Source organism: Petaurus breviceps, unplaced genomic scaffold, assembly GCF_028583685.1.
Source record: "Petaurus breviceps papuanus isolate PSGF00001 unplaced genomic scaffold, PetGlider_PUasm1.0 37, whole genome shotgun sequence".
NCBI lineage: Eukaryota > Metazoa > Chordata > Mammalia > Diprotodontia > Petauridae > Petaurus > Petaurus breviceps.
Window position 1 is genome coordinate 49,207,262 of NW_027186296.1, and position 27,994 is coordinate 49,235,255.

The 27,994-nt window shown below is 37.5% G+C and overlaps 1 protein-coding gene and 1 pseudogene across 2 annotated transcripts in view; both read left to right on the plus strand.

Annotated features, from left to right (window-relative positions):
* PCSK6 (proprotein convertase subtilisin/kexin type 6) overlaps positions 1–27,994 on the plus strand; it is a 251,900-nt gene that overhangs the window by 37,997 nt on the left and 185,909 nt on the right. For both annotated transcript variants that reach the window (XM_069098448.1, XM_069098449.1), the window contains exon 2: positions 5,358–5,462. In XM_069098448.1, the coding sequence (XP_068954549.1) occupies positions 5,358–5,462 (105 nt within the window). The remainder of the gene's footprint in view (positions 1–5,357; positions 5,463–27,994) is intronic.
* Positions 640–4,294, plus strand: LOC138168712 (large ribosomal subunit protein uL11 pseudogene; annotated as a pseudogene).

Genomic DNA, 27,994 nt, shown 5'->3' on the forward strand with positions numbered 1-27,994 from the left:
GAAGAGATGAGAGGACATCAGTCTACAACCATTTATTAAGTGCTTAATATGTGCCAAACTCTGGGGATACAAATGCAAGCAAAAATAAAGGCAGTGTCTGCTCTCAAAGAGCTTATATTCTAGTGAGGGAAGCTAACACATAAAAGGGAGTCAAGAAGGAGGCACCTAGTCTTGGGCATAGGATCATGGAGGATAAGTTGGGAGGGGGAAGATGGGGAGATGGAGAGATGGTCTGGGCCCTTTCTCCATTCTAGAGAAAAACTTGGCAGTGGGGGAAGAGGCCAAAAGGAACAGATTCAGGAGGCAGCTGAGGTGTGGTAGTTAAATGCAGAGAATTAGGGACAGCTAGCCTGGAGCCCTTCACTAAAATGGAGGTTCTGGGAAAAACACAATAATGGAAGTTTTCCCTTCACTCCTGCCCCCATCATCATGACCTCTAGAACAAGGGCAACCGACTCCAGACACAGCAAAATCTCGGAGATAGGACTTCCTGTTATTCAGATTATTCCCTTTTCCACCCTAAGCTTTCTCTGGCTTTATAGTAATAGGAAATAGTAATGCTGGTGTCTTTGGCTGTCACCACTCCTGTATGCAGTCTCATGGGCTCAGAGTCATTGGGAGTGGCTCTCTATGACTGTGATGGGCTGGATACCAGGTTCCCAAACAGAAGTAGAGTACTGGTTGCTACAACACACAGGTGTTCCTTTGCCTGGTCAGCCCCATGGGGATCTGTCAGTTCGGAGGTAAGTTCACGGATGGCTTGAGAAGATCTGTTCCTGCTGGCTCTGGACTTGTTGAATAGCAATTAAGTACTGACATGACGATGAAGGAAACAGGAAAGAGAATGTTTAAGCAATTAGTGAACTGCTGCAAAATTGAAGAAAACTGTTTTCAGTAAGTTAGAACATACCGTCATATATGGTACAACTCAGAGGGTGAGCAAGCTTAGCTGTCCCCAGAATTTGATGTGGTATGCAAGTATAGATTGACAGCTCTTTTACTCTTGCAAATCGAGAATTTATTTTACTTTTAATTTCTTCTTTTTCTTTGAATAGTAAGCAACTTTGAATGGCTACAGTTTAAGACCAATATATAGCAAGCAGATAAGTTAGCATAACACCTCCAAGGAATGGTGCTAGCTTGTAAGTAAACATGGTAATTAAATATTGCCACAAGTTAAGTCTTCATTAATGCCTTCAATATAAAAATAGCAGCCCTGACTTAGTTTATGAGCTAGGCTTTTGACATAATTTTTCACTTCATTAAAGACAAGTGTGGGGTTCTGTACCTGGGGGGAAGAAAAATAAAGTCCACAAATGTAAAACAGGGAAGAAAAAATAATGTGGAAGTATGGCAGCAAAAGGTCTAGGGGTTAGAACCACTAATAAGCTAACTGGCTGTATTAGCTAGAAACCACAAAACTAGTAGGAATAAATAAAACTCTGGCATATATGAATGATGAGGAAACAAACAACTATACTTCATAGTAAAGAGTATTTATTGAAAGATGATGACCAAGCTCTATAGCTAAAAAAAGATTGTAGAGGATTCAGAGAGAGCTTGTAGGTTAGAAAATGAGATGTTAGGAAGTGGGAATTATTAGCCTGAAGAAAGGGTTGTTGAAGGCCTATTTAGTATTTTAGCAATTTATAAATATAAAAGGGCTACAGTTTAGAATTGGAGCATCTAGGTGACAGGGTATTGACCCAGGAATCATGAAGACCTGAGTTCAAATTTGGCCTTAGATACTTACTAGCAGTGTGACCCTGGGCAAGTCCGTTTGCCTCAGTTACCTCATCTGTAAAATGAGCTAGAGAAGAAAATGGCAAACCACTCCCATATCTTTGCCAAGAAAACCCCCAATAGGGTCACAAAGAGTTGGACATGACTGAAAAATGACTTCACCACCACAACAACAATTTAGAATACCAGGACTAGACCTGTTCAATAGTCTGTGAAAGTAGAATGAAAAGAAGGCTTTAAAATATAGCTCAATGGATTTGGGATAAATATTAAAAGGTTTTAATGTCAGTGGTTTTTGCATATTGGAATGAGTTATGGAGAAAAGTTGCAGAATTTCCTTCCTTGAAGATATTTCAAAATAGGGTAAAAGTTCATCTCTTGGGAGGCTTAGTATGGTGGTCTTGCCTGAAGACAGGAGAATATACCACTAGATTATGTTTCAAGATTTCTTCTATCCTTCAGAATGTATGATTCTGTAATTTGTTCTGAGAAATTGCATTTAAGCAGAAAATGGAGAAACTAGGAATTTTGATATTATCTAGCTCTTTCACAATTTGAATAATTCCCCAAAAGACAATTATTTGTGTTTTTATTGGACTCTTATTATTTCAACTAAGTGCAAACATTTATTCTTAGAAATTTTACCAATGGGGTGGAAAAAAATGGAGTATTTTTCCTTCTTTAAATAAAAAAAGATATTTTGATATTAGATTGAGCCTTAAAAATCCTGTGGTCCCAAGGCTTTCATTTTATAGGTGAAGAAACTAAGTCCGAGAGAGATATTAAGTGACTTTCCCAAAGTCAAATAGATGATAAGTGGTGAGGCAGAATTTGCACTGGCTATTCTGATTCCATATCCAATGAACTTTGTGTCATTTTGGCCACTAGGGAATTTCAGGTTAGCTTCTGAGCAGACCAGGGCCTGAAAAACACAACCAGCTAGTGTGATATTTAGTCCCACAACATTCAGTGGAGTATTTTTTTTTGGTAATATAATTTATCAATATATACCTAAAAGAGGTATTTTAATTCATCTTTATGTTAATACCTGGGTAATTTCATCTGTTCTCGTGAGTTCAACTGTTATTTCTATGCAGATGACTCCTAGATCTATACAACTGACTCTAGGCCTTCTTTTGAGCCTTAGTCTCATTTCATCAACTACTGATTAGACATTTTAAACTGAATATCCAATCGTCATTTCAAACTCTACATGCCCCCCTCCCAAAATCTTTTCTTCTCAAACCTTCCCTTCTTTCTAATTTCCCTATTTCTATTGAGGCTACTATGACCCCTATTTTTACTGAGGACACTTTGGTCAGCCAAGTCTCAGTCTTCCTCACACTATCAATGTCGTCTTGCCCTGCAAGTCACATTGATGTTATCTTCGCAACATCCCATCTTCCCATTTAGATAGCTATCACTTTTCTATGCAATTATTGCAGTATCTTCCTACTTGGCCTTTCTTCCTACTTCAAATCCCTTGCCTCCCCAATCCCTCCTTCACATAGGATATTGATGTTTTCAAATTGATATTTTCAAAGCAAAGTTTTGACCAAGCCATTCCCCTTTTCAAGGTTTTTAAGATCAGACCTTTCCTGATATCCCCAATTACTAATACCTGTCCCACTCTTTGAAATTATGTTATACTTAATTTGTATATATTTTGTTTTCTTAAATGTGTTCATCTTGTTTTCTCACAATAGAGTATGACCTCCCTGAAGCCAGGGACTGCTTCATTTTTATTTTTGTACCCTGAACACCTAGCAGTGTTAGGTATAAATAGGCATTTTAACAAATGATTGTTGAATGAATCCTGGAGATAGAATTAGAAGAGTTTATAGTATTTTAATGGCAGTAAGCAATAGTGATGCCCAAAATAAGAGGGCCACTTTCTTTTTTAATTGTACAGAAGAGATTAGAAAAGAGTTTACAAGGAAGCACAGACTAGCAGGATACTTTTGAAAGTAATGTAGAGACCTTTTTGTCTTCCAGCTCATGGTGGTGAAGGTGCAACTTCTTTCGGTCATCCCAAATCCTGGTTCATCTGATACCGGTAGCCACCCAAGTTTGACCCAAATGAAATTAAAGTTGTATTTTTAAGGTGTGCTGGTGGTGAAGTTGGTGCCACATCAGCCCCGGCTTCCAAAATTGGTCCCTTGGGTTTGTCTCCCAAAAAGGTTGGTGATGACACTACCAAGGCAACCGGTGATTGGAAAGGGCTAAGGATCACAGCAAAGCTTACCATTCAGAACAGACAGGCTCAGATTGAGGTTGTACCTTCTGCTTCAGTCTTGATCATTAAAGCCCTAAAGGAACCTCCTCGGGACAGAAAGAAGCAGAAAAATATTAAACACAATGGAAATATCAGTCTTGATGAAATTGTCAACATTGCTCGACAGAGCAATGATCAATGGCAAGACATCTCTCTGGAACCATTAAAGAGATACTTGGGACAGCCCAATCTACAGGCTGCAACATTGATGGCCGACATCCTTATGATGTCATTGATGACATCAATAGTGGTGCTGTTGAATGCCCAGAAAGTTAAAAGCTACAAAGGAGACTTGCAATAAATTTAACATTTAACAACAGAGGCTCTTCATTTTTCAGTCTGGAAAATTATTGTGTCAGAAGCTACCATTCATTCTGGGAAATAACCATTTTAACTTAATTTCGTTAGCCCTTTTGCTCTGCAATAACTTTCAGCTACTTTGCAGTTCATTTGGAGGAGGGAAGGTAGTGTTAGAAGAGAAGTTGTTGAAGCATATTAGCAGTGGGACTGTGAATTGAGGAAAGACTAGTTGGACTAGCCAAAATTGCCATAGGGATGAACAAAGTTTGTCATCTTTTCAGGCTAAAAGGAAAGAGCATACCTGTTTGCCTTAAAAACCTTGAATGGTTTTTTTTTGGGGGGGGGGATGAGGATGCCCTTAATAAAATTCTAGGCAGTTCAGTTAATGGCAGTAATACTGGGATTTGGGAATCAAGAAATCCAAAAGAGGGGGAGGCTAGGTGGCGCAGAGAGTAAAGCGCCGGCCCTGGAGTCAGGAGGACCCAACTTCGGTTCTGGCCTCAGACACTTAATACCCACACAAAAAAACTAGCCGTGTAACCTTGGGCAAGTTACTTAACCCCAATTACCCTCCAAAAGGCAAAAAAAAAATTTGAAAAGAGAGGTTCTAAAGGAATAACCTTTGATGCGAGAATTTTTTTAATAGTATGGATTTATTCTAGGGTAATAATTGTACATGGTCAAAAATTGCATAAAATTTTGTGTTCTGTTAAAAAAAAGAAAGTAATGTAGAGAATATATTATATGTGTGTGTATACATATACATATATATACATATTTATATGCAAGCAGCATGAAGTGGAAATTCATGGTTTCATAGAGAATCCTCTTTATTCTGTGTATAAAATGCATTTTGGGGAGCATTTAAGATTAAATTTAAAAAATTATTTTAAAATAGTATAGAAAAAGGCCAGGCTTTCCCGAGAAACAAAACAAGGCTCAGTTTGAAGAAATACAAAGTTGTAATAAGTACTGGTAGATTTTCCCAACTACTTACAAAATTGCAATGATGACCATATCCTTTTTTCTTGTTTTGCAGATTGGAAACCTAGAGAACTATTACCATTTTTATCACAGCAAAACATTTAAAAGATCAACCTTCAGTAGCAGAGGCACCCACACCTTCCTCAGGATGGATCCCAAGGTAAATATTTCTGGTCCCCAGATGAAATTCCTATTTGAGATTCAAAGTAGTGGTTTATTTTTTTCCTTTAGATCATGCTATTAGTTCCAAAAATATCTGTGAAAGGAGTCGGTATCTTTCTTTAGATGCATTTCCAATAAAAATCAATTGTCCATCTGTCTGATGAGAAATGGACAAACTAAAAATGTTACTTGGCAATCTAAACACATTACTTTTAGGGCCAACCTGGTGTAATCATTAGCTGAGAATTAATTTACTGGTATCATAAGTAGTTTTGAAACCACCACAAAAAAACTATTATAAGAAATTTGGTAGGGGCGGCTAGGTGGTGCAGTGAATAGAGCACTGGCCCTGGAGTCAGGAGGACCTGAGTTCAAATCCAGCCTCAGATACTTAACACAAAAACTAGCCATGTATCCTTGGGTAAATCACTTAACCCCAAATGCCCCTTCAAAATCTTTCTGTAAAGATCAAAGGGATAGGAAGCTTCAGTAATTTTTCCAACATTGGAATTAGAAATTAGATAGCCTTCCCTCTGAGATTACCTTCAGGTGTCCTTAAATGTCTCGCTCATCTGTGATTGTTTGCATGCTGTGTTATTACCAATGAGGAGGTAAACTTCTTGAGGTCAGGGAATGTTTTTACTTTTCTTTGCTTCCCCAACAGTTAGCACAGAACCTGGCACATAAGTAGGTACTTAGCAAATGCTTGTTATTGCTATAATTAGTAAAATTCAACATTGGGGCAGCTAGGTGCAGTAGAGAGCTGGGCCTACAGTCAGGAAGACTCATATCCCTGAGTTCAAATCTGGCCTTAAACATTGACTGCATGACCTTGGGCAAGTCACTTAACCCTGTTTGCTTTAGTTTCCTGATCTGTAAAATGAACTGGAGAAGGAAATGGCAAACCTCTCCAATATCTTTGCCAAGAAAACCCCAAATGGAATCACAAAGAGTTGGACATAACTGAAACAGCCGAATAACAACATATTTGATCTAAGCAATGAGTTTCAGTTTGGGGAGCAAAGGCATCTCTTTTTACATAAATATGTAAGAATAATAATTTTCTTTTAGACTTTCTTATACATTTTCCACCTGAAGACTTTCCTGATTGACCTCTCCCACCAAAATTTACCTTGTATATAATACTGATGTATGATGTCTCCCTCCATAGAGTAGAAACTCCTTGGGGGTAAAGGACTGTTTAATTTTTTTGTCTCTGTATCCTCAGCATCTAGCATACAGCAGGTGCCAAAGAAAGCTTGTTTGGTTGATTGATTGAAAGGAGTACCAATAAGAAAGAAATTCTTAAACACATGTGATCTGGAAGAAGTGTTCCATTTTTTAGGTTTTAAATAATTCATCTTTACTGGCTGATTATATTGACTTCCTAAAAGATCTAATCTTGCTAAATATTGATGTACCATAAATGTTACGGTATTAAAGCAGTGTTGTTCAATCTGGAATCTCATTGGCTCTTTCAAAAAGCAGCAGTAGGCACAGGCAGCCTCCAACTGCCCAACAGGTTCCAAAGGTTTATTTGTAAGTTGTCTCCCTGAAGCACAGAATGCATTTTTCCATAAAAATAGTGTTTTAATGGATGTCTAGGTCCTTAGACCAGGCTGGAAAAAGCTTATTTAACGTAGAATGTAGCTGATATTTAGTACTATTTCAACTATATTTAACCACCTCTTAAAACCCTGCTATATGGGAAAATAAATTTTGAGTTTTAAATTTGGATGCCACATCTCACTTCAGCCCTGCCTTGATGATAGTAACTCTCCAAACCTTGAGACTGGAGATCAGTGGGCTTTGTGTAGAACACGAGTCTTTAATCTGGGAGTTCATGAATCTGTTTTTTTTTTTAATTTGATAACCATATTTCAGTGTAATCAGATTCTTTCATAGTTCTAGGTATTTGTTTTAGGCATTTAAAAACATTACATTGAGGTATCCCTAGGCTTCACCAGACTATCAAAAGGGTCAATGACCCAGTTAAGAACCCCAGCCTAGATTGAGTAACTTTTTACTTTTTCTATGTATATGTGTATGTGCATGTGTATATATGCACACATATATGCATTGATATATGTGTACATGCATTTACACATATATGCATTTACATCTATACCTATATAGATAAGTAAAGGGTCTCCTTTAAGCCCCTGATTTTCTAAAATGGCTTAAAAGGCAGGGAGAGGCAGCCTTTGGAAAAGGTAGATGTTCTGACATTGGGATGTCTTCATGAGGCTCACTCATATGAGACTCACTTCACCTTTTTTTGGAGGATGTTTGTATGTTTAAACCATTTTTACAAGCAATAATTTCTCGTTTCTTAAACATTTTTGTTTTCTTTTTTACTGTGGACCTTACTAATCAAAGAGACATTTCAATACGAGAGAGGTTTTTCTTCTATTTTTTTCTCCTTGGTTTAAGATAGTTGTGGAACAAGACTATCACTGGATGGGTACACAGCATGGTACTTGGATGGCAAGGTTACTAAAATGCCCAAAGTGTAGTCTTCAGTAGAAAGTAAAGCAAGTCTGTCAATTGTGTGTTCCTGAAGACTCAGGGAGTGGGAGTAGGGCAGGCAAACTTGATTGCATGCATTAGTTTGTCTGAATTCATGTGAAGCCATGTGTAAAAAATAAACAGAATCTAGTCACGGAGGAAATGTGAGCTATGTGGTAGTGCTGAAATGGAGGGGATAAAGTTGCAAGTGGTCTACCATAGATGGAAGAAAAAATCTTGGCTGGGGAAGAAGGTTAATCTAGCTTTTTATTTTTTCCTTTCCTTGGCTATAAGCAAGCAATTGATCCACTTTGAAGACATCTTACTCAGCATTAGAATCACAAACATTAATTGAATGGTCAGCACTCAGGTAAAATGCCCTGAGAGCCAAGTTGTTTGCTGAAATATTGAGAATGCCTTTAAAAGGGGAGAAAAAGGAGGAACTGTTACTTTTATGCAGAGTTCCTTATTCTTTGAGGCCTCTAAGGAGTCTGTTGTTACTTAGACATAAGAGCCAGGAATCGCTAGAAATTTGAGACTTCCAGATTCTAATCTGGGTTCTGTCAGTGCTAAGTGGCACCCACTTTCCCTTTTTTTTTTAAACATCCAGTTTTTCCTTTAAAATGGTAGTAAGATGCCAAGCTTTTCTACCTTGTGCATCCATTCGTTCTCTAAAAAAAATATTTATTATACTCTGTCCTCTGTCAATAAGCATTTATTAAATACTTACTAGGCAATAGGGATACATACAATGAATTAAACAATTCCTCCACCATAGGGTGGGGTTTGGGGAACAGCTCTTTACCTCAAAGGGTTTACAAGTAGGGTATATACCTTTATGGCATTTCTAGGATGCTTGTCTACAATTTAAATGTTGTTCAGTCCTTGGAGTCTGACTCTTTGGGACCCCTACTGGTACTTTTCTTGGCAAAGACACTGGAGTGCTTTGCCATTTCCTTCTCTCATTTTACAAATTAGGAAACTGAGGCAAACAGGGTTAAGTGACTTGCCCAGAGTCAGACAACTTATAGGTTTATGAGGCTGGATTTGAACTCATGAAGATAACACTTCCTGCTTCCAAGCCTAGTGCTTTCTGTGCCACCTTAGCTGCCTCTACTATCTAGAGTGTGTCCCATAAGTGGGTTTAAACTCTTAGGAATGTTTAGCTACTTTATTTTACTCTATCTTTGACTAGAGGAGCCAGGGCTGGAAGGAAGTCCAGAGATCTTCTAGTCCAACCTCTTCCATTTTACAGATTAGGAAACTGAAATCTAGAAAAGTTGTGACTTGCCCAAAGTTAAATGGGTAGCAAGTAGCAAAGCCATGATTCAAATTAAGGTCTTCTGACTCTGAATCCCTTGTTCTTTTTAGTTGTCTACTCAAGAAATCCAAGAAAGTGAGCATATGTATTCTTTCTGGAACTCTTTTACGTAGTTCAAATAGAAATTCCTTTCCGATAGTACTTCTTAATAACCTTCAGAATGGGTTGACATCAAAGCTATCCTGCCAGTAAAAAAGGGGGGAGGATGAAGAAAAGGCAAACAGTCGAAACATTCCAGACTAGCTAAAAACTCGACATGATTGGCTGATTGTTTCTCACTGTTCTAATTAAATTTGTAGCCCTAGGGAAGGCATAGAAGGCATCTGAACCAATTATGTATTCAGAACTGAAACTGAAATACCTCTGTTCAAATTAGCCTAGTTTAATGCAAACCAAATCAATTAACTGTCAGTCTTACTAATATTTACTTTACCTAGCCTTTCAAGCCAAATATTTGGCAAAATTAGTTGACTTTTATGAAAGTGTTTAGCATTATCCTTTATTGTAGCCAATCAGTGTAATTTTCTGCATTTATAAAGTATTTTGCAACACCTTGGCATGTGGAGCACTATGTAATTAATATTCTTCATGAAAGGAAAGCTGTGGTTTAATATTATTCTGAGGCATTGGGAAGCAAAGTCACCATAGTCTGAATGAGCAAACCAGACATGAATGTTATAGAACTTATAAAGAATAAAGCTCAATCAGATGCAGATGGTCTTGTCTTTTTCTTCTCCTTTGTCCCTAGGGTATAAAAATACTTTAGTAAATGGTGGAATTTATAGTCTGCCCTTCTTTCTGTACACATAAAAGCTGACAGATTGTGCATATTGTGAAAAGGGATAGGGCAGGACCCTCTTTTCCACTTCAACCAATCAAAAGACCTTTAACTTTTCAGGGAAGGAAGAGGCCATAGTACTCTGCTAGGCACTCTTCAGAGAGAAGCTTACAATCTTTATTCATCATGTATTCAGTGTTCAGTCTGCCATGTTTGAAAAAAGACCCAGGGAACATGGTCAGCTGCTGCTGGAATGTAGGCTCATGTTAGGTTGGTCAGCCAGCCCCACCACTGAGGGTTCTCCTCAGTGTGAAATATCAGTCATTGAGCTTTTCCAAGGGCTGTCATTTAAGCAAACTGAAAGCATTTGTTCTCAACTTGTACTTTTGCCAGAATTCTGGAGAAGGGTGGATGCTGCAGATCAGCCAATAGTTGAAAAGACTTACAAATAAAAAATTACTTGTTCTGAGTGCATTCCAAATGGGCTGATGGTAAGATATTGCTGCCTATGTCATCCCAATTTGACATTTTAACCTGATGACTTTGGTCCAGCCCTTTCTCAGCTTGCTGTTTTCACCCATCTCTCATTCAAAGACTTAAAGTTGCAAGAGAAAGGAGTTCTCTTGATTAACACTTGGCATTTTGTGGAAGAGACAAAACGTTTGGGGGAAGGGTTTAGACCCCTACTTCACTTCCTCAAAGTTCCAAAAGTCACTGATAAGCTGTTTGAAGACCTGAGGTAGGCATTAAGTTTTGTAGTATGGAAAGTTTCCCCAAGAACTTAATGACAGCCTTGCATTTTCCAGCAGTGATGGAAAGCTTTAAGCAGATCTTTCCATTACCTGCAGCTGGGATTTTATCTGAAAGTTTTGTTTGCTAGAGCTGCTAAACAGACGAACAAGACTTTCTGGCAAATGAAAGCAAATAACAAATGATCATAATGACCACAGGGTTTGCTTAATAATGAGCACAATCCTATTTTGTAATCAGGTCTTTCCAAAACTACCCCTTGTAGAGCAGAAACCAATAATGTGAAGTAGAATCCAAGAGCTACTATGAAGCATAGATAGCAAATTAAGTCCTGCTCATTTTTTGTCCCTCATCATGCCCTACTTTGTTGCATAGTGACCTCCCAAGAAGATTTTCTACTGAACCACAGAAAGGATTCAGAACAAGATGTCTTTTCATATAGCCAGTAAAATCTTACCAATTCCTACTAGCTTATAGAAGAAATAGTGTGAAATGGTAAAATGTCTGAATTACTAAGAAATATATTTTTATTACTTCTAAATATATGCAAAACCTGGAATTAATGTATAAGCAAGTTATTTTAAGCAGAAGTCCTGCTGAGCCTATTTTAATTACTAGGTAAGATGCATTTGTAATTAGCACATTGTAAGTAAATAGATGATGCTTTAAAATACCCTATTAATTAAGTCAAAGATTCTCCCTTGCCATATTGTCAATTCTACAAGTGTCCCCCTTTTAAAAACGCAACAGATTTTTTTTCTGAAAGTTTGTATGTGCATTATATTTTTGTATATCAAATAATTTCAAATGCACAAATGTAACTTCAAAATGATTTGCCACTGGAGCAATGAAAAAGTAAATAAAAAGCTTCAATTTTTTTTCTATGAGATCTAATTTCTTATAAGCAATTGTCCTGATAGTTTCTAAAGTTAAAATTGGGATGGTATTGGACCTGTGATTTTATGGTATGGAGAATCTTCAGGTAAGGAAACTCCCACTACCAATGCAGGTTAATACTTTCTCAGCATATAATCACAGAGAATTGCATGGGAACACTCAGAGGTTTGTCACTTGCCTACGATGACACAGCACGTGTCAAGACAGAATTTGAACTTTAATGCAAGTCTTCTTAATACTGTTACTTCATGTAGCCTTTTCTGACATGGAATTGGATGATCTAGTCCTTTAAATGAGTACACTAGCGTATAATTCTTGAACAAATTCTGCAGATGGACACTGAATTGAGTCTAGAGTTGAGCAGGTGGAAGTAGGTTGTCAGGAGAGCATTTGGGAAACTACACAGTCTTTTTGAACAATTCCAAACTGCTGCCTCCAGCAACATACTTGTTTTTCTGCTGGTATTCTCTAGTTGTGATGTTAAATTCAATTCATCAAGAATTTAGTAAGTGCCTAATTGGTGTGGGGCATTATGCTACATTGGAGCATGTATATTTTTGAGAAATTAATGTGACCAGTCAATTAAAAAGCATTTATTAAGCATCTCTTACATGACAGGCTTTTTGTTAGGCACTGTCTTATAAGGACAATAGTAAGATAGTTCCTGCCCTGAAGAAGCTTCCATTTTATTAGGGGTCTTCTTAAAACAAAGAAAAGGATGGTGGCCAGAGCAGAGAGTTCTGGTCCAGGTGAAGGGTTCTTAACCTGGGATCTTCAAACTAATGTTTTGATAACAATTTCAGAATAAGTAGTTTCCTTTATAATTCTATGTATTTTATTTTATGGACTTAAAAACATTCTCAGAAGGGAACCACAGGTTTCCAAATTACCAAAGGTGTTAATGGCACAAAAAAGTGGTTAAGACTCCCTGATGTAGGTAGTCCTACAGCTTGTCAGTGGAACCATGGTGGGAGTGGAGGGGTAGGGAGAGGTATTATCATGATCTTCCCAGTAGCAATGGCAGTATTGATTTGATTATTATTCCCGGAGCAAAAGGTGAAACATCAGGATTGGACCAGAGGTGGGAAAAGGAAGCACAGGGAAATTTTCAGGATGCTGTTGCTTAGTATTCTTCTGTATGGTTTGCTTTTTTTTTTTTTTTTGGAGAGCAATTGGGGTTAAGTGACTTGCCCAAAGTCACACGGCTAGTAATCGTGTCAAGTGTCTGAAGCATATGGTTTGATAAGATGATCCAAAGGTCAGTGGAGAAATACACGGTGGGCACAAGTGGTTGTAGCATATTTGCATTGATTGTGCACAAAAAGTTGCATAAGGTATATTATTGAGGAAATAGATGATTGGAGAAGGATGTGAACTACTATGACTAATACAAGGGATAAGATGTATGACTTTAGTGAGCCCTTCATACTCAATGAAATCTAAAAAGACCCAAAAGAAGATTTTGAACACATTGGGTCAACACTCTATAAAGGATTTATGGATGAAAATGACACAGGATGAGAAGGCGTATATAGACTGTTATATGCACTACTGGAGGGAAAACTTACTTCATTTGAGATTATAGATTCATTAACATGTAAACTTAAAGCAAATTATAACTTGTGAGGTTCCTCAGAAACATACTACAGCCCTGGTAAATTATTAGAAAATCCAAATTAGTGGCATTCTGACTTTTACTGAGTGTTGGTGTTACTGGTTTTCATCAAAATGTAAAAAATCAAGTTAGATGTTATTGCTAAATGTATGACCTTAATTACCCACATCTGAAAAAAATAACTGACATTAATAATGTACTTTTACTCTTGCAAAATGCTTTATGTAGGAGTAAATATTCTATCCTAGAGAGGATAAAAAGCCTCACATATGATCCTCACAGCAACGTCATGTGGCAGGTACTTCTGGTATTACTGTCTCTGCATTTTACAGATGAGAAAACAGATTGGGAGAAGCTAAATGAATGTACAGAGTATCAAGATTGATAATTATTAAAGGCAGGATTCAAACCCAATATTCCTGACTCTGTATTGGGATTCTATCCAATATACCATGTGACCTCCTAGAAATATCATTTTGGTGGCAGTTATAGACTGATGACAGAAAACAGTCTGATCGTCTGATTATCTGATTACTAGCTGTAAGTACAGGGGGAGACTAGTGTATTCCATTTTACCTTTTCCATCTTCATTTTCAATAAGCAGAGGCAGGTTCCATAGAATGAGAATTGACATACTGGTTCCTTTCAATAAAAATAATTCTAATAATATTGTGCAACTCTGTCCTTTTTTAATACTTAGAATACTTTCATACTTCTTTACCTCATTTCATCTTCTCAAAAGCCCTGTGAGGTATGTAAGACTGGAATTACCTTTAAAGTTGTGGCTACTGTGGTTACTTGAAACTTCCAGGAACCCCAAGGCATTTGCATTTTCACTTTTGAATGTTTGGACATTGACAGTATTTGGATTTAAAAAAAATACATTTTGGATCCATGATTTCATTGGTAAGAATAATTTCATGGGTTTGGATTTCAACCCTTCGATGCTTCCTTGCCTTGTGTGATTTTCATCCATTTCTTTTCATAAAGCCTTCCATGAAGGGAGATCCTTACTAAATGTACTAGAAGCATCTATTCTGTTTTCAGTCACACTGTTCCTCTCCCCTTTTCCCCATGTAAATACAACAAAGTTCAAGTACTTACTAACTAACTCTTACCAGAACTATTGTTAACAGGCTCCTAAGTTGTCTCCCTGCCTCTAATCTATTCCCTCTCTGAAACCATCTTTCACATAACTGCCAAAGTAGTCTTAACGTACAGGTATAGACATGCCACTTTCCTGTTTAACTATCTTGAGTGACTTCTCATCCTCTCTAGGATAGAATATGAACTTCTAAGGCACTCTGAAATTTGGAACCCATCCACCTTCCTAACCCTATTTCATACAACTCTCCTTCACCCACTGTGTTCAAGCCAAACTGGATGACTGTTAGCTATCCTTTGTTCTCAGCCTGCACATTCCTGTCTCAATGCTTTTCTTCAGGTTTTCCCCCAAGCCTATAATAAACTCCCTACACATGTCCACCTGTTGAAATACTTGACTTCCTTCAAGATTCAACTGAGGTATAACCCCTTTGAAATCTTACCTTACCTTTCCACACTGGCCCCTAAATGAAAATGACCTCTTCCTCTACAAATCTCCTAAGAGTATTTTGTCTGGGTCCCCCTTTTCTTTATAACATTCTGCCATGTATTATTTTTATTTGAAAAACATTGAATAATCTCTGTTAGCCTATAACTTGAGGATGTAGATCATGTCATTTTTCATTGTTGTATCCCCATGCCTACCAAAATGGATGTGGGGATTTCCTCCAGTGAAGCAGATTGTAATTCTGCCATGCCTACCCATTGAGTCACACTTTTTTCTGTCTCACAAATTTGATACCAGGGGCCTTATTCATTTTCTCTTGACATTGTTTTAGAAGATAACTTTGAAGCATAAACATTGTACATTGGTTTTCTCTTGCTTTTGCCATGATTCTAAACCATCTTTTTCATTCATATCATTCTTTCTTGACTTCTTTTATTTCAGTTCTCTTTTATGATTCTTTGTGTGTAATGTGTTGTAGCCAATTCATATTCACCATGTGTGTCTCCATTGCTCTCTGGGTGATATTCCTTTTCATTTATCTGGAGCCTATAAGGTTTCATTATTAGGTATACAACAATGAAAAAATATTGGTGTTAAAAAAGGGCTTTTGCTTCAAGATTGGGAGCTTTAAAAGACCTTTACTTTTTTTCCAAATGCAATCCAGCCATACTTCTTTTTAATTCTAGGCCAAGTTAATTATCCTCCTGTAGTCTCAGTGTCTCTCTTTCTGTCTTTCCCTTTCCCTCTTGTTCTCTCCCCCTATTTTTTCTGTATTTCACATATTGCAAAAGTGATAATAGCAACATATCATATATATGTGTGTTTATATATACACATTGCTGTTATAAATATATATTTACATACATATACATCAACGTGTATGTGTGTATATATGCATATACACACACACAGACATAGACAAACCCTATAGGTTATCCATTTCTTTATCTACTTAGTTTTTCATGTGAATGCTTATCAAACTTGTAAATGGCTATGCATTTCATAAGAAGGCTTTCTGATGTTCCAGGGCAACCAACATAATGTCATACACAAACAGATACATCTGAGTTCCAAAGACACTGTTTCTTTTGTCCCATCATTTTCAATCATGTCTGACTCTTCATGACCCCATTTAGGGTTTTCTTGGCAAAGATACTGGAATGATTTGCCATTTCCTCTTCCAGCTCATTTTATATATGAGGAAACTGAGGCATACAGGGCTAAGTGACTTGCCCAGGTCACACAGCTAAGTGTCTGAGGTCAGATTTGAACTTAGGAAGATAACTCTTTCTGAATAGACCTGGCACTCTATCCACTGTGCCACCTAGCTGCCCCATTGTTCTAAGGAATCTTTATGTAACATGGAATTGGCACCAGATCTTCTTCATGAGAGTGGTAAATACCTTTGGTGAGTATGCATATTGTTCTATGCCTCACTTGATAGTAAAGATCAAAATGTCATCAAACAAAGTTATCCCTGTTTTGTGTTCTTCAAGCAATCATATAATTTTGATGCATATATGTTAGATACTTTTTTGGAAGACATCCACTGAAACAAATGCTATTTATAGTCAGAGAAAATTAAATACAGTGAGATCTTTCAGTCAACTTTCTGATGATAAAGTTGTGCTGTACTGAGGACTATCACATTTTAAGAATATATTCCTGTTCCTTTATAATATCTGCTTAAAGGTATCTGCAGTGATATATAGATAATTTTCAAATTTTTATAAATGGAGCAATAGGCATCTATCTTGGTATTTACTGATATTTTCTTTAGCCATATTTTTAAAGTAGTGATGAGGCTCTAGAGTGTTTTCATCACTTTAGTATCTCTCCCTTTTTCAGATCCCTTAGGAATCAGTCCCTTATTTCTTTTACAATTGTTGCCTCCACTATAGACTTTCTCTTTGTATACCTGATCCAATCCACCTTCTTTTCTCAGTTCACTCTGGTACCATTTCTAACTCCTCTATATAAGCAAATCTGGGATTATGATTTTATAGTCTAAGTGATTCATTGATGGTAAAAAGAAGTATACATACTTTTGCAGATCTTTCCCATATATCATTTGTTTGTTGTCATCCTTCCAGTTTTATCCTTAAATGCCTCTGGGGTGATTTTCCTTAGTTGGGTCTCTTGCCAAGCTTTTCAAATGGTATTAACCTCCATTGTTTTGCTCTGTTTTATGAGGCAATTATAACTCATGATCTATTACCATCCTTCTCTGTAGATTTTACAAACAAATTTATATTTTAAAGTGGTATTGTCTTTGGCTGCCATATCTCACTACTTGGCAAGTGTATCAAGAATTTGTTGAGGTGCTTTTTAAGCTTTTTTGCTTTAATTAATGTGACAGTTGATTTATATCAGTTAAACTTGTACATAAAATTGTTGTAATTGGCATAAATGTCTTTTCTTTCATATAATATTTTTAAATGTCACTAACTTCTTTGAGTAAATCAAATTCAATTGTTTTAATTATATACCATCTTTTAAAAATTTTTTGTTCTTTAGTCTAGCTTTTCATTAACCTTGAACTTATTATAAAAGACATTTGTGATCTGGCTGTACAGACAGCCGATTAACAAATGATCCATTTCCTGGCTAAAACAGAATGCATTGTGTTTTCCCACACCCTCTCTTTCCCCCGTCTTTCTTATTACTCTTGGGGGCACCGCCATTTTCCCAGTTACCCAGACTTCCAATCTCAGTGTCACTCTTCACCCAACTCAACTCTTCACTCATATTCATTCCACATATTCAGTCTGTTTGACACACACAATGCATTTGATATATTACTGAGTTTTGTCATTTCTTCCTTTGCAACATCCCTTGAATAAATAACCCCTTTCCTTCCACTCATGAAACTTCCACTCTGGTATAGGCCCCCTTCAGCTCTTGCCTGTACTATTGCAATAACTTTTACCTGGTCCTCCATTCAGCTGCCAAAATGACTTCTCTAAAATATGTCTGCCCAAGTCAACCCCCTATTAAGTAAACCGCAGGAGGTTCAAATGTGAAGTCCTCTGTTTGGGATTTAAAGCTCTTAAAAACCTGAATGCTTCTTGCCTTTCAGTCTATTTACACTTTATTCCCCTCTACAGACTTGATGATCTATCTATGCAGGCCGACTTGTTCCTCACATATGACATCCCATTTCCCAGTTCTGTGCCTTTTCACTGGAAGTCTCCTTGCTAGAATGCTTCCCCTCTACACTTCTGCCTTCTGTCTTCTTTCAAGACTCATCTCAAATCCCACTTTCTGCAAGAAACCTTTCCTGGGCCTCTCAACTGCTAGTGTCTTCTCTCTGAGATTGTGTTTCATTTATACTTCGTATATCTTTTATGCACATGTCATCTTCTCTATGAGAATGTGAAGTCCTCAAAAGGAAAGGCTGTGCTTTTCCCCTTTATTTTTATCCCCAGTACTTAGCACAGTGTCTGGCATAGAGTAAGTGCTTAATAAATGCTTGTTGACTGACTTGAATGACTCATCTCTTAATATAATCAATTTCATTTTTTAATGATATTTGCTCACCATTTCTAGCACTTTCCAATATTTTCTCAGAGAAAGTATTCATGATGCATAAGCATGAAGCTCTTATTTAGAATACTTCTCCCATTTCTCATTTCTAATCCATATTTTTCACTCTTCTTCTTTGTTCTCACCATTACACTGGTCACTGAGTATCAAAGTATATGTTGATTTAATTTGTGGTGTCACTTCAGTTCTGCATAAACTCCTTCCTTTTCATCCTGTGCAATAGATATCGGTGCATAAGGTGCAATTATTTTCATGGTAGTCTTTTTGCAGGTACTATGGGATGACCACTTATCCCATGAAATGACTTGGATGCACAATAAAACTAACTCACTTATTTGCTTATCTAGGCATGTGAACCATCCTTCCATTTTTGCTACAATTTTCATCTCTACCCTGCTTTTTGGTGAAAATTCTAAAATTTATACAATTGAGTTCCTCTAGTAGTATATTCTGAGAGTACCAATAACTAAGTTAAAATTTATACAGAATCTGAAAATTGTATAATTCTTAGCACTCTCTCCTCTTTTCCCTACATTTTGCCAATATTTGAAAAAGTACTCAGAACTGAGTGCCATTTTGTATTTTTCTTTGTTTCATGGTTTGCCATAGCCAAAGAATTCATCACTGAGTGGATAGCCTACTGGTGATGCAGTTTCTGAACTTGTGTGTAAATTTGTGTTGACAGTTTAGATACAAGGGTGGGGAACTTACAGCCTTGGGTCCACATGTGACCTTCTAGGTCCTCAAGTGAGGCCCTATGACTGAATTCAAACTTCACAGAACAAATCCCCATTAATAAAAGATTTTGTTTCGTCAAATTTGAACTCAAAGGGCTGAACTTGAGGATTTAGAGGGCCGTATGCAGCCTCGAGAATGCAGGTTCCCCACCCCTGATTAGAGTATCTTATCAAGTTCTTTGTTCCAGTCCATTCTTGAGATTTGGGGCCTTAGAGAAAGTCTTACAGTGGAGTTGGATAGGCCAATAATGGTTGATGCAATAGGCCTTTATTTTGGTACATTTTAACTCACAAAGGAGAAGACTTAAGACTTAAAATAAGATTTCCATAATATGAGAGAGTTGGGCCAAGGTATCCAAGATCTCTTCTGAACTCTACATCTATGATCCTGTTATTATACATCGCCCACAAGCTGCCAGGGATCTTCACCCTCAAATTGCCTAGGAATCAACATCAGAACAACCTCCACAAAAACATGCACTGACTCACAAAAATTAACACTTCCTCTGCTTCTACATAGTCATAACATTCTCTAGAAACACTTTTGCTCTAGTTTCATGAAGCATAATGTTAACATTTGGTCCATACTCAGGTCCCTGCATTCCATACTTGGTGACAGAAGGAGTTGGAAGCTACTGAGTACAAACACCCAAGGGTTGGCTTCTAGTCGTGTTTGTCCACTGATTAACAGTCTTTTGATACTCTTTTCAAAGCCAAGGGGAGGTAATTAATGATTTTAGACATCTGTACTGTCTGCCTCTTCCCTACACAGCTGTCTGGCTTCTCTTGGGTTCTTAGTCCTAACATCTGCTTTCATTTATAGTGAGAATGTCAATATGAATGAGGTTCAGTTGTTCCGATGACCATTAGGAAACGATTAATTTAAGAGTACCAGACATTAAATTAATGTTTGCAAATGTTTAAAAACTGTTTCTTAATGCCCTGTAATGCCCATTTCTAGCAGTATCGAGGCCCTTTATTGGATATGCATCTATTTTATGGATGTCTGTGGCAAAAAATAAATATTATTGAGGATATAATCCCTTAAGCATATGAAGAATTCTGAAAAAGGCAGAACACTTAAACTCTATCTCATTTGATCTTTATAACCCATACCTGATACACATACTTATTTGAGATTTGCAAAGTACTTTACATAGTATCATAACTTGATTCCCATAATAACCTTGTGAGGCAAGGTACTATAGGTGTTGTTATCTCCATTTTATAGATAAAGGAATTGCGACTCAGAGAGGTAAAGGGCATTAAACATAGTTATAGAGCTAATAAATGTGAAAGGCAAAACAAACATCAGTATACACACTTTACACACGAGATACAGAGAAGCTATGATTAACCAAGGTCACTTGATGAGGAAGATAGCTGGGACTAGAATATAAATCTCCAACTCGCTTCAGTTTTGCCTATCTTTGAGGTTTTGACCAAACTTGTTGGTGTGCCAAGATGTATTGATCAGAACCCTAAATCTATTTTTACATCTACTCCTCTAGGTTCTTTATAAATTCATTCTCCCCCTGAACATTCTAGTGAGGTTGGTTTAATAGACTTAGAAATAGTAAGCAAGAAGGACTTCTCCCAAGTCTATGGGAATCATTAGTTTCAGATATTCCAACATATTGACTCAACTTCAAGAAGAGAACAAACACATTACTTATTTTTAACATTATTTTTTGTGAATTTGGAGCTCGAAATTCTCTCCCTTCCTCCAGCCCTTTCCCCACCCAGTAAGAAGGTAAATCAATTTGACACCCATTATACATGGAGTTAGTCCCTGGAGACCAGACCTGGTACACAGTTTGAATCCATGTTGTGAATGGAGCCATTTACCAGTGACCAATTTATAGGAGCTGCTTAATATCTCTTCCTCTGGTATTTAATAATTTAAGAATGGAGAGGTAGCAACACCTTTTTAATTTTGGGACTCAAAAGAAGAGAGAACAGATGAAGAATTTGGGCTAAAACTTTTTTTTTAATAACTTTGCTTTGTAAATTCAATTACTATCCTCTTGGGCCCTCTCTTTTTCTCCAGTCTATCAAAATGGATTTGGGAAATTTGACCCCTAAGCCCCAAGGATCCAACTATAATCAGTTATTATCCTTATTTCCAGACATTGCATTAGAGCTTTAGAAAAATATCCAAACTAATCTGAGAGTTGTTGTTTCTAGCTATACCTTAAACAAGAAGCTAGATGACTTCTGGGAAATCAGCTGACATCCTTTCCATCCCCTTTCTGAACAGTATCTGGGTTCTGTCCTTATTCTTGAGCCAGTCATCCTCTTCCTCCATTTTCCCTAGGTGCCAAATAGTAGCAAACCACAGGAATACCTCTAACTTAGTGTGATAGGTCTTTATAACTCTCATCTATTAGCAAATTCAAGCAGTCCCATCCTGTCCAACTCTATCATATAGTCTCAGGTGTTTAAGGATGAATTTTAAACTTTTCATGGTCCAAATTTTAAATGTCTAGGAACATATCTTCCATCTACATGTTGCTGCTATAACTGAATTAACCACTTCTAGGAACTGTCTTACTGAAATTTATGTTTTCTCAGAATCAAGACAGGGCATACCTGTTATAAATCTCCTCCAAAAAAGAAGGCAGGTTTTTCTATGGTTACTGCTGTGGTCCAATTGTGTAAATGAATAATATTCTGTTGATTGACAGTTCTTTCTTCACTGCCAGCCAATCCAATTTGCTGATTTATTGATCTGCTCAGGGGATAGTTATGAGCTTTCCTAGCATTTAATAGACTTTCCCTGTTTAAGAAAAAGGATAAATGAGAAGGGAGAAGATAGTTCAGACTCCTAGGATTCATCATAAATACTTCAGAGAAAACAGGGAAACACCTTTCAGTTACGTGGTCCACATATAAGTCAATAAACACCTAGTAAGCTATTTTACTTTAGTGAAGTCTTTTGCAGTTCAGCTGTCCAATATTCAACTAGCCAATGAGAAACGTCATCAAGATTGTCAAGGTGCTGCTTATTAAGTAGTGTTTGTTTCTTCCTTGAATCTCTAGATCAGAGGATCTTTGAGAAAGAATTGGAAAGGAGTTTAGAGATTATTGCATCCAACCTCTCATTTTATAGATGGAGTAACTGAGGCCCTGAGTTATTTGCTCATGGTTACAAAAGATAGTAAGTGGTAGAGCTGGAATTCAAATCAAATCCTATAGCTCCAAATGTAGAATTTTCCGCCACTCCACACTGTTGGCTCCAGGAACAAATATAAAATTCTTTGTTTGGCATTCGGAACCCTTTTAAATCTATCCTTCTCCTACCTCTCCAGTTTTCTTACACCTTATTCCCTGACATACTCTTATCCAGTGACACTGGCCTCCTAGCTATTCTACGAAAAAGATATTCCATCTCTCACATGCCTGGAATGCTCTCCCTCCTCAGCTCTGACTACTGATTGCCCAGGCTTTCTTTAAGTCCCAACGAAAATCCCACCTTCTACAGGAAGCCTTCCTCAACCACTCTTTTTTTTTCTTTTTGGAGGGCAGTTGGGGTGAAGTGACTTGCCCAAGGTCACATGGCTAGTTTGTGTGTGTGTGTGTGTGTGTGTGTGTGTGTGTGTGTGTATGTGTGTGTTAAGTGTCTGAGGCTGGATTTGAACTCAGGTCCTTCTGACTCCAGGGCTGGTGTTCTATTCACTGTGTCACCTAGCCGCCCCCCTCAACCACTCTTAATGTCAGATTATTTGATTATTTCCTATTTATCTTACACATAGCTTGCTTTGTATATATTTGTTTACATGTTGTCTGCCTTATTAGATAGTAAGCTTCTTAAAGTCAGGTACTGTCTTTTCCTCTTTTTGTATCCACAGTGCTTAGCACAGTGCCTGGCACATAGTAGACATTTAATAAATGTTTGTTGATTGATTAATTGATTGAAAGAAACTTAGATATGCTGATGAAGATTTTCCCCCCAAAATTCACCATAAAAATTTCTTATGCGATTTTTGGATGTGTTTTAAGGTTGACAGATAAGGTCTTGAGAACAGTTCCTCAAAGACCTTCATCTCAGTAAAGGCAGAATTTCACAAATGTGGAATGTTAGAGCTGGCAGGATCTTTACAAATCATCTTGTGCAACTCTCTCCCCTTGTACCTGAGGTAACTGAGCACTAGAGAAATGAAGTTGCTTTCATAAGTGTCATAAGAGGATTCCTGTTCTCAGAATTTACTTTATATTGGCCAAAGCAGCATATGGTAATTTCTCATGTTGTTGTTCACTTGTTTCAATCATGCCTCACTCTTTGTGACCTCACTTGGAGTTTTCTTGGCTGAGATACTGGAGCAGTTTGCCATTTTCTTCTTCAGCTTACTTTACAGATGAGGAATTGAGGCCATCAGAATTAAGTGACTTGCCCAGGGTCATACAGCTATTAAGTATCTGAGGCCAGATTTGGACTCACAAAGATGTGTCTTCCTGACTTCAGGCCCAGTACTTTATCCATTGCACCACCTAGCTGCCCTGATTTCTCATCTATAATATTTTTAAAGGATTATTGAATTCCTCATCCTCTTCTTTGAATGACACATGCACAGCCAACTTCCAGGAAACATTTCAAAAAAGGACCTTCTTTCAGTCTGTAATTTCTCAGGAGTGGGTAGGAATCAGCCTCCCATAAAGGCAAGAGTTACTTTGGGAAGTCTGTGGAGAGAAAGAAAGGAGTTAGCTGGCTTGTGCCATCTCTCATTACTCTTGCACTTTCTCCAAACTAACCAGTGCCCAGCAATTAATTGGCCCCAACTATCTGAGAGAGCAGTGTCTTTAGCAGGTGGGTAATTCACACAGCTTTGCAGTGTTTAAGTAAAGTGGACTTTATATTTAATGCCTTGTTTTAGGACCCCTAATAGCACTCTCTAAATTGGCTTTTTTTTTAGTTAGTCAAAACTGAGTAGACAGGGGACTAGTCTTGCTCTTATACATTTGAGGTGGGCCTCATGGAGCCCCTTGAGTCTATACCTTCTCCCACCCCACCCCAACACTCAAACCTTAGTAAGCTATTCTGGTAGTGTCTCCAGTTCTCTGTGTTGCATTCTAGCTGGCAGAGTTTTAGGGCAGAGCTTGTGTTTGAGAAATCGATATATATCAATAGTTTGTTTAGAAGAACAGCTGATGTGCTTCTTTGCCCTCGTGTTTTCAGTTATGTGACATTGGTTCCATGAGTGTAAGTTGCAAAACCACCATCTGTTGTTCACCTTATCCAAGACCAACAGTTTATAATGGTTTTCCCTGATATTTTGGCAGCATGACAGTGGCTTACAAGTGAAAAGTATGTAGAGAAAATTTAAAAGGCATCCCTAAGGAAACCACACTGGGGCACTCTGTACACCTGAGATCGTGTTAATAATGGATTAATTCCAGATTTAAAGGGTACATGCTCAGGACCTTGCCAAGACTGTCTGAGGTCTTTATTTCTTCTGACAGTTTGGTGTGAACTTTGGTTTTGTTTCATTTTCAATATTGATAAGTGAAGAATCTTTGCTAACATCCTACTAAGATGCCTTGCCATGGTGGGGATGGGGTTGGGGGGCAGGAATCTAAGCTATGACAGCACAACCCAACCTTCCAAAAGCTCTTGCTACCATGTTGGAAAGGCTTTAAGAACAGACCTGTTGATGGACAATGTGTTTGTCATCCAAAGACTAGCCTGGCCAAGATTGAAGAGGCTCAATGCCAGAAAGTTGGCTGCCAGGAGCTGAATGTTTTTGGCCCCAGGAGTTCATGAGGATCATGTACTAAAGCATGGAGGGGTTGCTATCTGTTTCAGTGGAGGGAGTACACTTGGCACAGTGACTGGTATATGGTACACACTTAATACATGTTTATAGATTGGTTGCCAGTGAAATAACAGATCTCTCTATCTTTTTTTTTCTTTGCTTTTTGGAGGGCAATTGGGGTTAAGTGACTTGCCCAAAGTCACATGGCTAGTAAGTGTGTCAACTGTCTGCGGCCGGATTTGAACTCAGATCCTCCTGACTCTAGGGCCAGTGCTCTATTCACTGCAGATCTCTTGATGTATAGATATAGTAGCAAAAGACACAATTTGAGTTTCATGTTTTATTCAACTGATCAGCAAAGAATTTCTTAAGAGTCTGCTATGTGCTAGGCATCATGCTAGGTGATGAGGATACAAACATACTCTGATAAGTATATTAGAGTCTAAGGAATGGCTTTGCAAATGGGGGGGGGCAGAGTTAAAAGGGAAAGGGCCTACATCCCTCTACTTTTTAAAAACACCTACTGCCTAGAAAAATCCAGGTACTTTATACAGATTCCCTAAGAAATATGATTCATGTTTGTATGGGCTGAAAATGGCATTTGGCAAACCTTGCCCTTTCCAAAATCACTTATATTTGACCTTCCTGAATGTCAGGCACCACTAAAAAGCCAACAAATGTCATTCTCGTAGACATTAAAATCCAAACTACACTTCCTTCTCAGAAGCATAATCTTTTAAAGCTATTTTTGGTTACAGCATATTTGTAAAGTTTAGAATTTGAAACCTGCTAATTTCGCTTTAATGGTGGAGCCCTTGGAGAAAGCCCTGAGCAAACCTCAGATCCTAATGTGACATTTCTCCTTGTGCCTAATTTCCGTTTTTTTTCTTTATTAAGGAAGATAAAGTACTTTTGCTGCCACTGCATTTGGGGAAAACCTTTTGAACTTGTTAGAGTTAGTTTGCCAACCAGTAAATTGGTATCTCCCTATGTATCTTAAAATCTTACTTAGAATAATAAATCTTCAATAAGTGCTCACTAGGAAAGGGAATAAGCATTTTTATAAAACCTATTATGTACCAGGAACAGTGCTAAATGCTTGACAAATATTATCTAATTCATTCTTTTCTAGATCACTGTGAGATGGGTGCTATTATTATCTCCATTTTAGTTGAGGAAACTGAGGTGAACAGAGGCTAAATGATTAGATTTGAACTCAGGTCTTCTGACTCCAGGTCCAGCATTCTATCCACTGAGCCACCTATTACCTATTATATGCCTAGAATTACAAAGACAAATCAAATGCTTCCTACCCTCAAGGACCTTACCTTATATACTGGGAGTCAACATGGCGGTAGATAGAACATAATTTGGGGAGGAAAGGGAAATGCAGCTTTGAGAATCAGGAAAATCTTGTAGAAGGTGGTATTTGAAGGAAGCTAAGGATGAGAGGCAGCAGTGAGAAAATCATTCTAGACATTAAGGAATTGCCAATGCAAAGGAATAAAGAGAGGAGATGGAGTGATCTGCACAAGGAACAGTGTTATTGTTGCTGTTGGTCAGTCATTTTAGTCATGCCCAACTTTTTTTTTTCTTTTTGGAGAGGGGAAGGTAGGGCAATTGGGGTTGTGACTTGCACAAGGTAACAAGGCTAGTTTTGTGTTAAGTGTCTGAGGCCAGATTTAAACTCAGGTCCTCCTGACTCTAGGGCTGGTGCTCTATTTACTGTGCCACCTACCCACCCCAATGCCCAATTTTTTGCGACCCCATTTGGGGTTTTCTTAGCAAAAATACCATAGTGATTTGCCATTTCCTTCTCCTGCTCATTTTACAGATGGGGAAACTGAGGCAAATACAGTTAAGTGATTTGCCCAATGTCTTCAATTCATGTCTTCTTGACTCTAGGCCTGGCCCTCTCTCCGGTGTGCTAAATAAGAAATAGTACTAATAGTAGTAAGGCCAATTGGGTAGGACTGTTTTGTGCATAAAGCCAAGTAACTGTAATAGACTGTTAAGGTAAGGGACCAGGTTGTGAAAAGTTTTAAATGCCAGAGAGAAGAACTTACATTTGATTCTGGAGGCAATAGGGAGACACTTGAGCTTTAAATAAGGGAATGATATGGTCAAATCTATACTTTAGGAAAATCTCTTGAGCAGCTAAGTGAAGAATGGATTGGAGTACAAATAGACTTGAAGTACTTAGACCAGTTAGAATAATATTTCAATAGTCCAAGCAAGAGTCATTCTCCATTTGATAAATGGTCAAAGGATATGAATAAGTAGTTTCTTGATGAAGAATCAAAACTGTATATAGTCATATGAAAAAATGCTCTAAATCATTATTGATTAGAGACATGCAAATTAAAACAACTTTGAGATATCATCTCACACCTATCAGATTGGCTAAAATGATAGAAGAGGAAAATGACAAATATTGGAGGGAATGTGGAAAACTAAAAGTGTTGATGGAACTGTGAATTGATCCAGCCATTTTGGAGAGCAATAATTCTGTATATATACCTTTTGACCCAGAAATACCACTATTAGGTCTTTTTCCCAAGGTGATCAGGGAAAAAAGAAAAAGAACCTATATGTTCTAAAATACTTATAGCAAAAGTTGGTTTTACATGTAATCAGAAGACAAATAAAATATTGTTTAATGAAAATATTTATGGAAGCTCTTTTTGTAAGGGCAAAGAACTAATTGAGGGTATACCTGTCAATTGGGGAATGGCTAAACAAGTTGTGGTATATTATGGTGATGGAATATTATCATGCTATAAGAAATGATGAGCTGGTTCATTTTAGAAAAACATGGAAAGTCTTGTCTGAATAATGAAGAGTGAAATGAGCAGAACCAAGAAGACATTGTATATAGTAACAACAGTATTGTTCGAAGGACAACTGTGAATGACTAAGTTATTCTGACTGTTATAAATACTCAAATTAACTACAAGGGAAGTATGAAGGAAGATGCTATGCACCTCCAGAGAAAGAATTGATAAGTAAAAGTATGCATAGTATGTTGTGTGTGTGTGTGTGTGTGTGTGTGTGTGAGAGAGAGAGAGAGAGA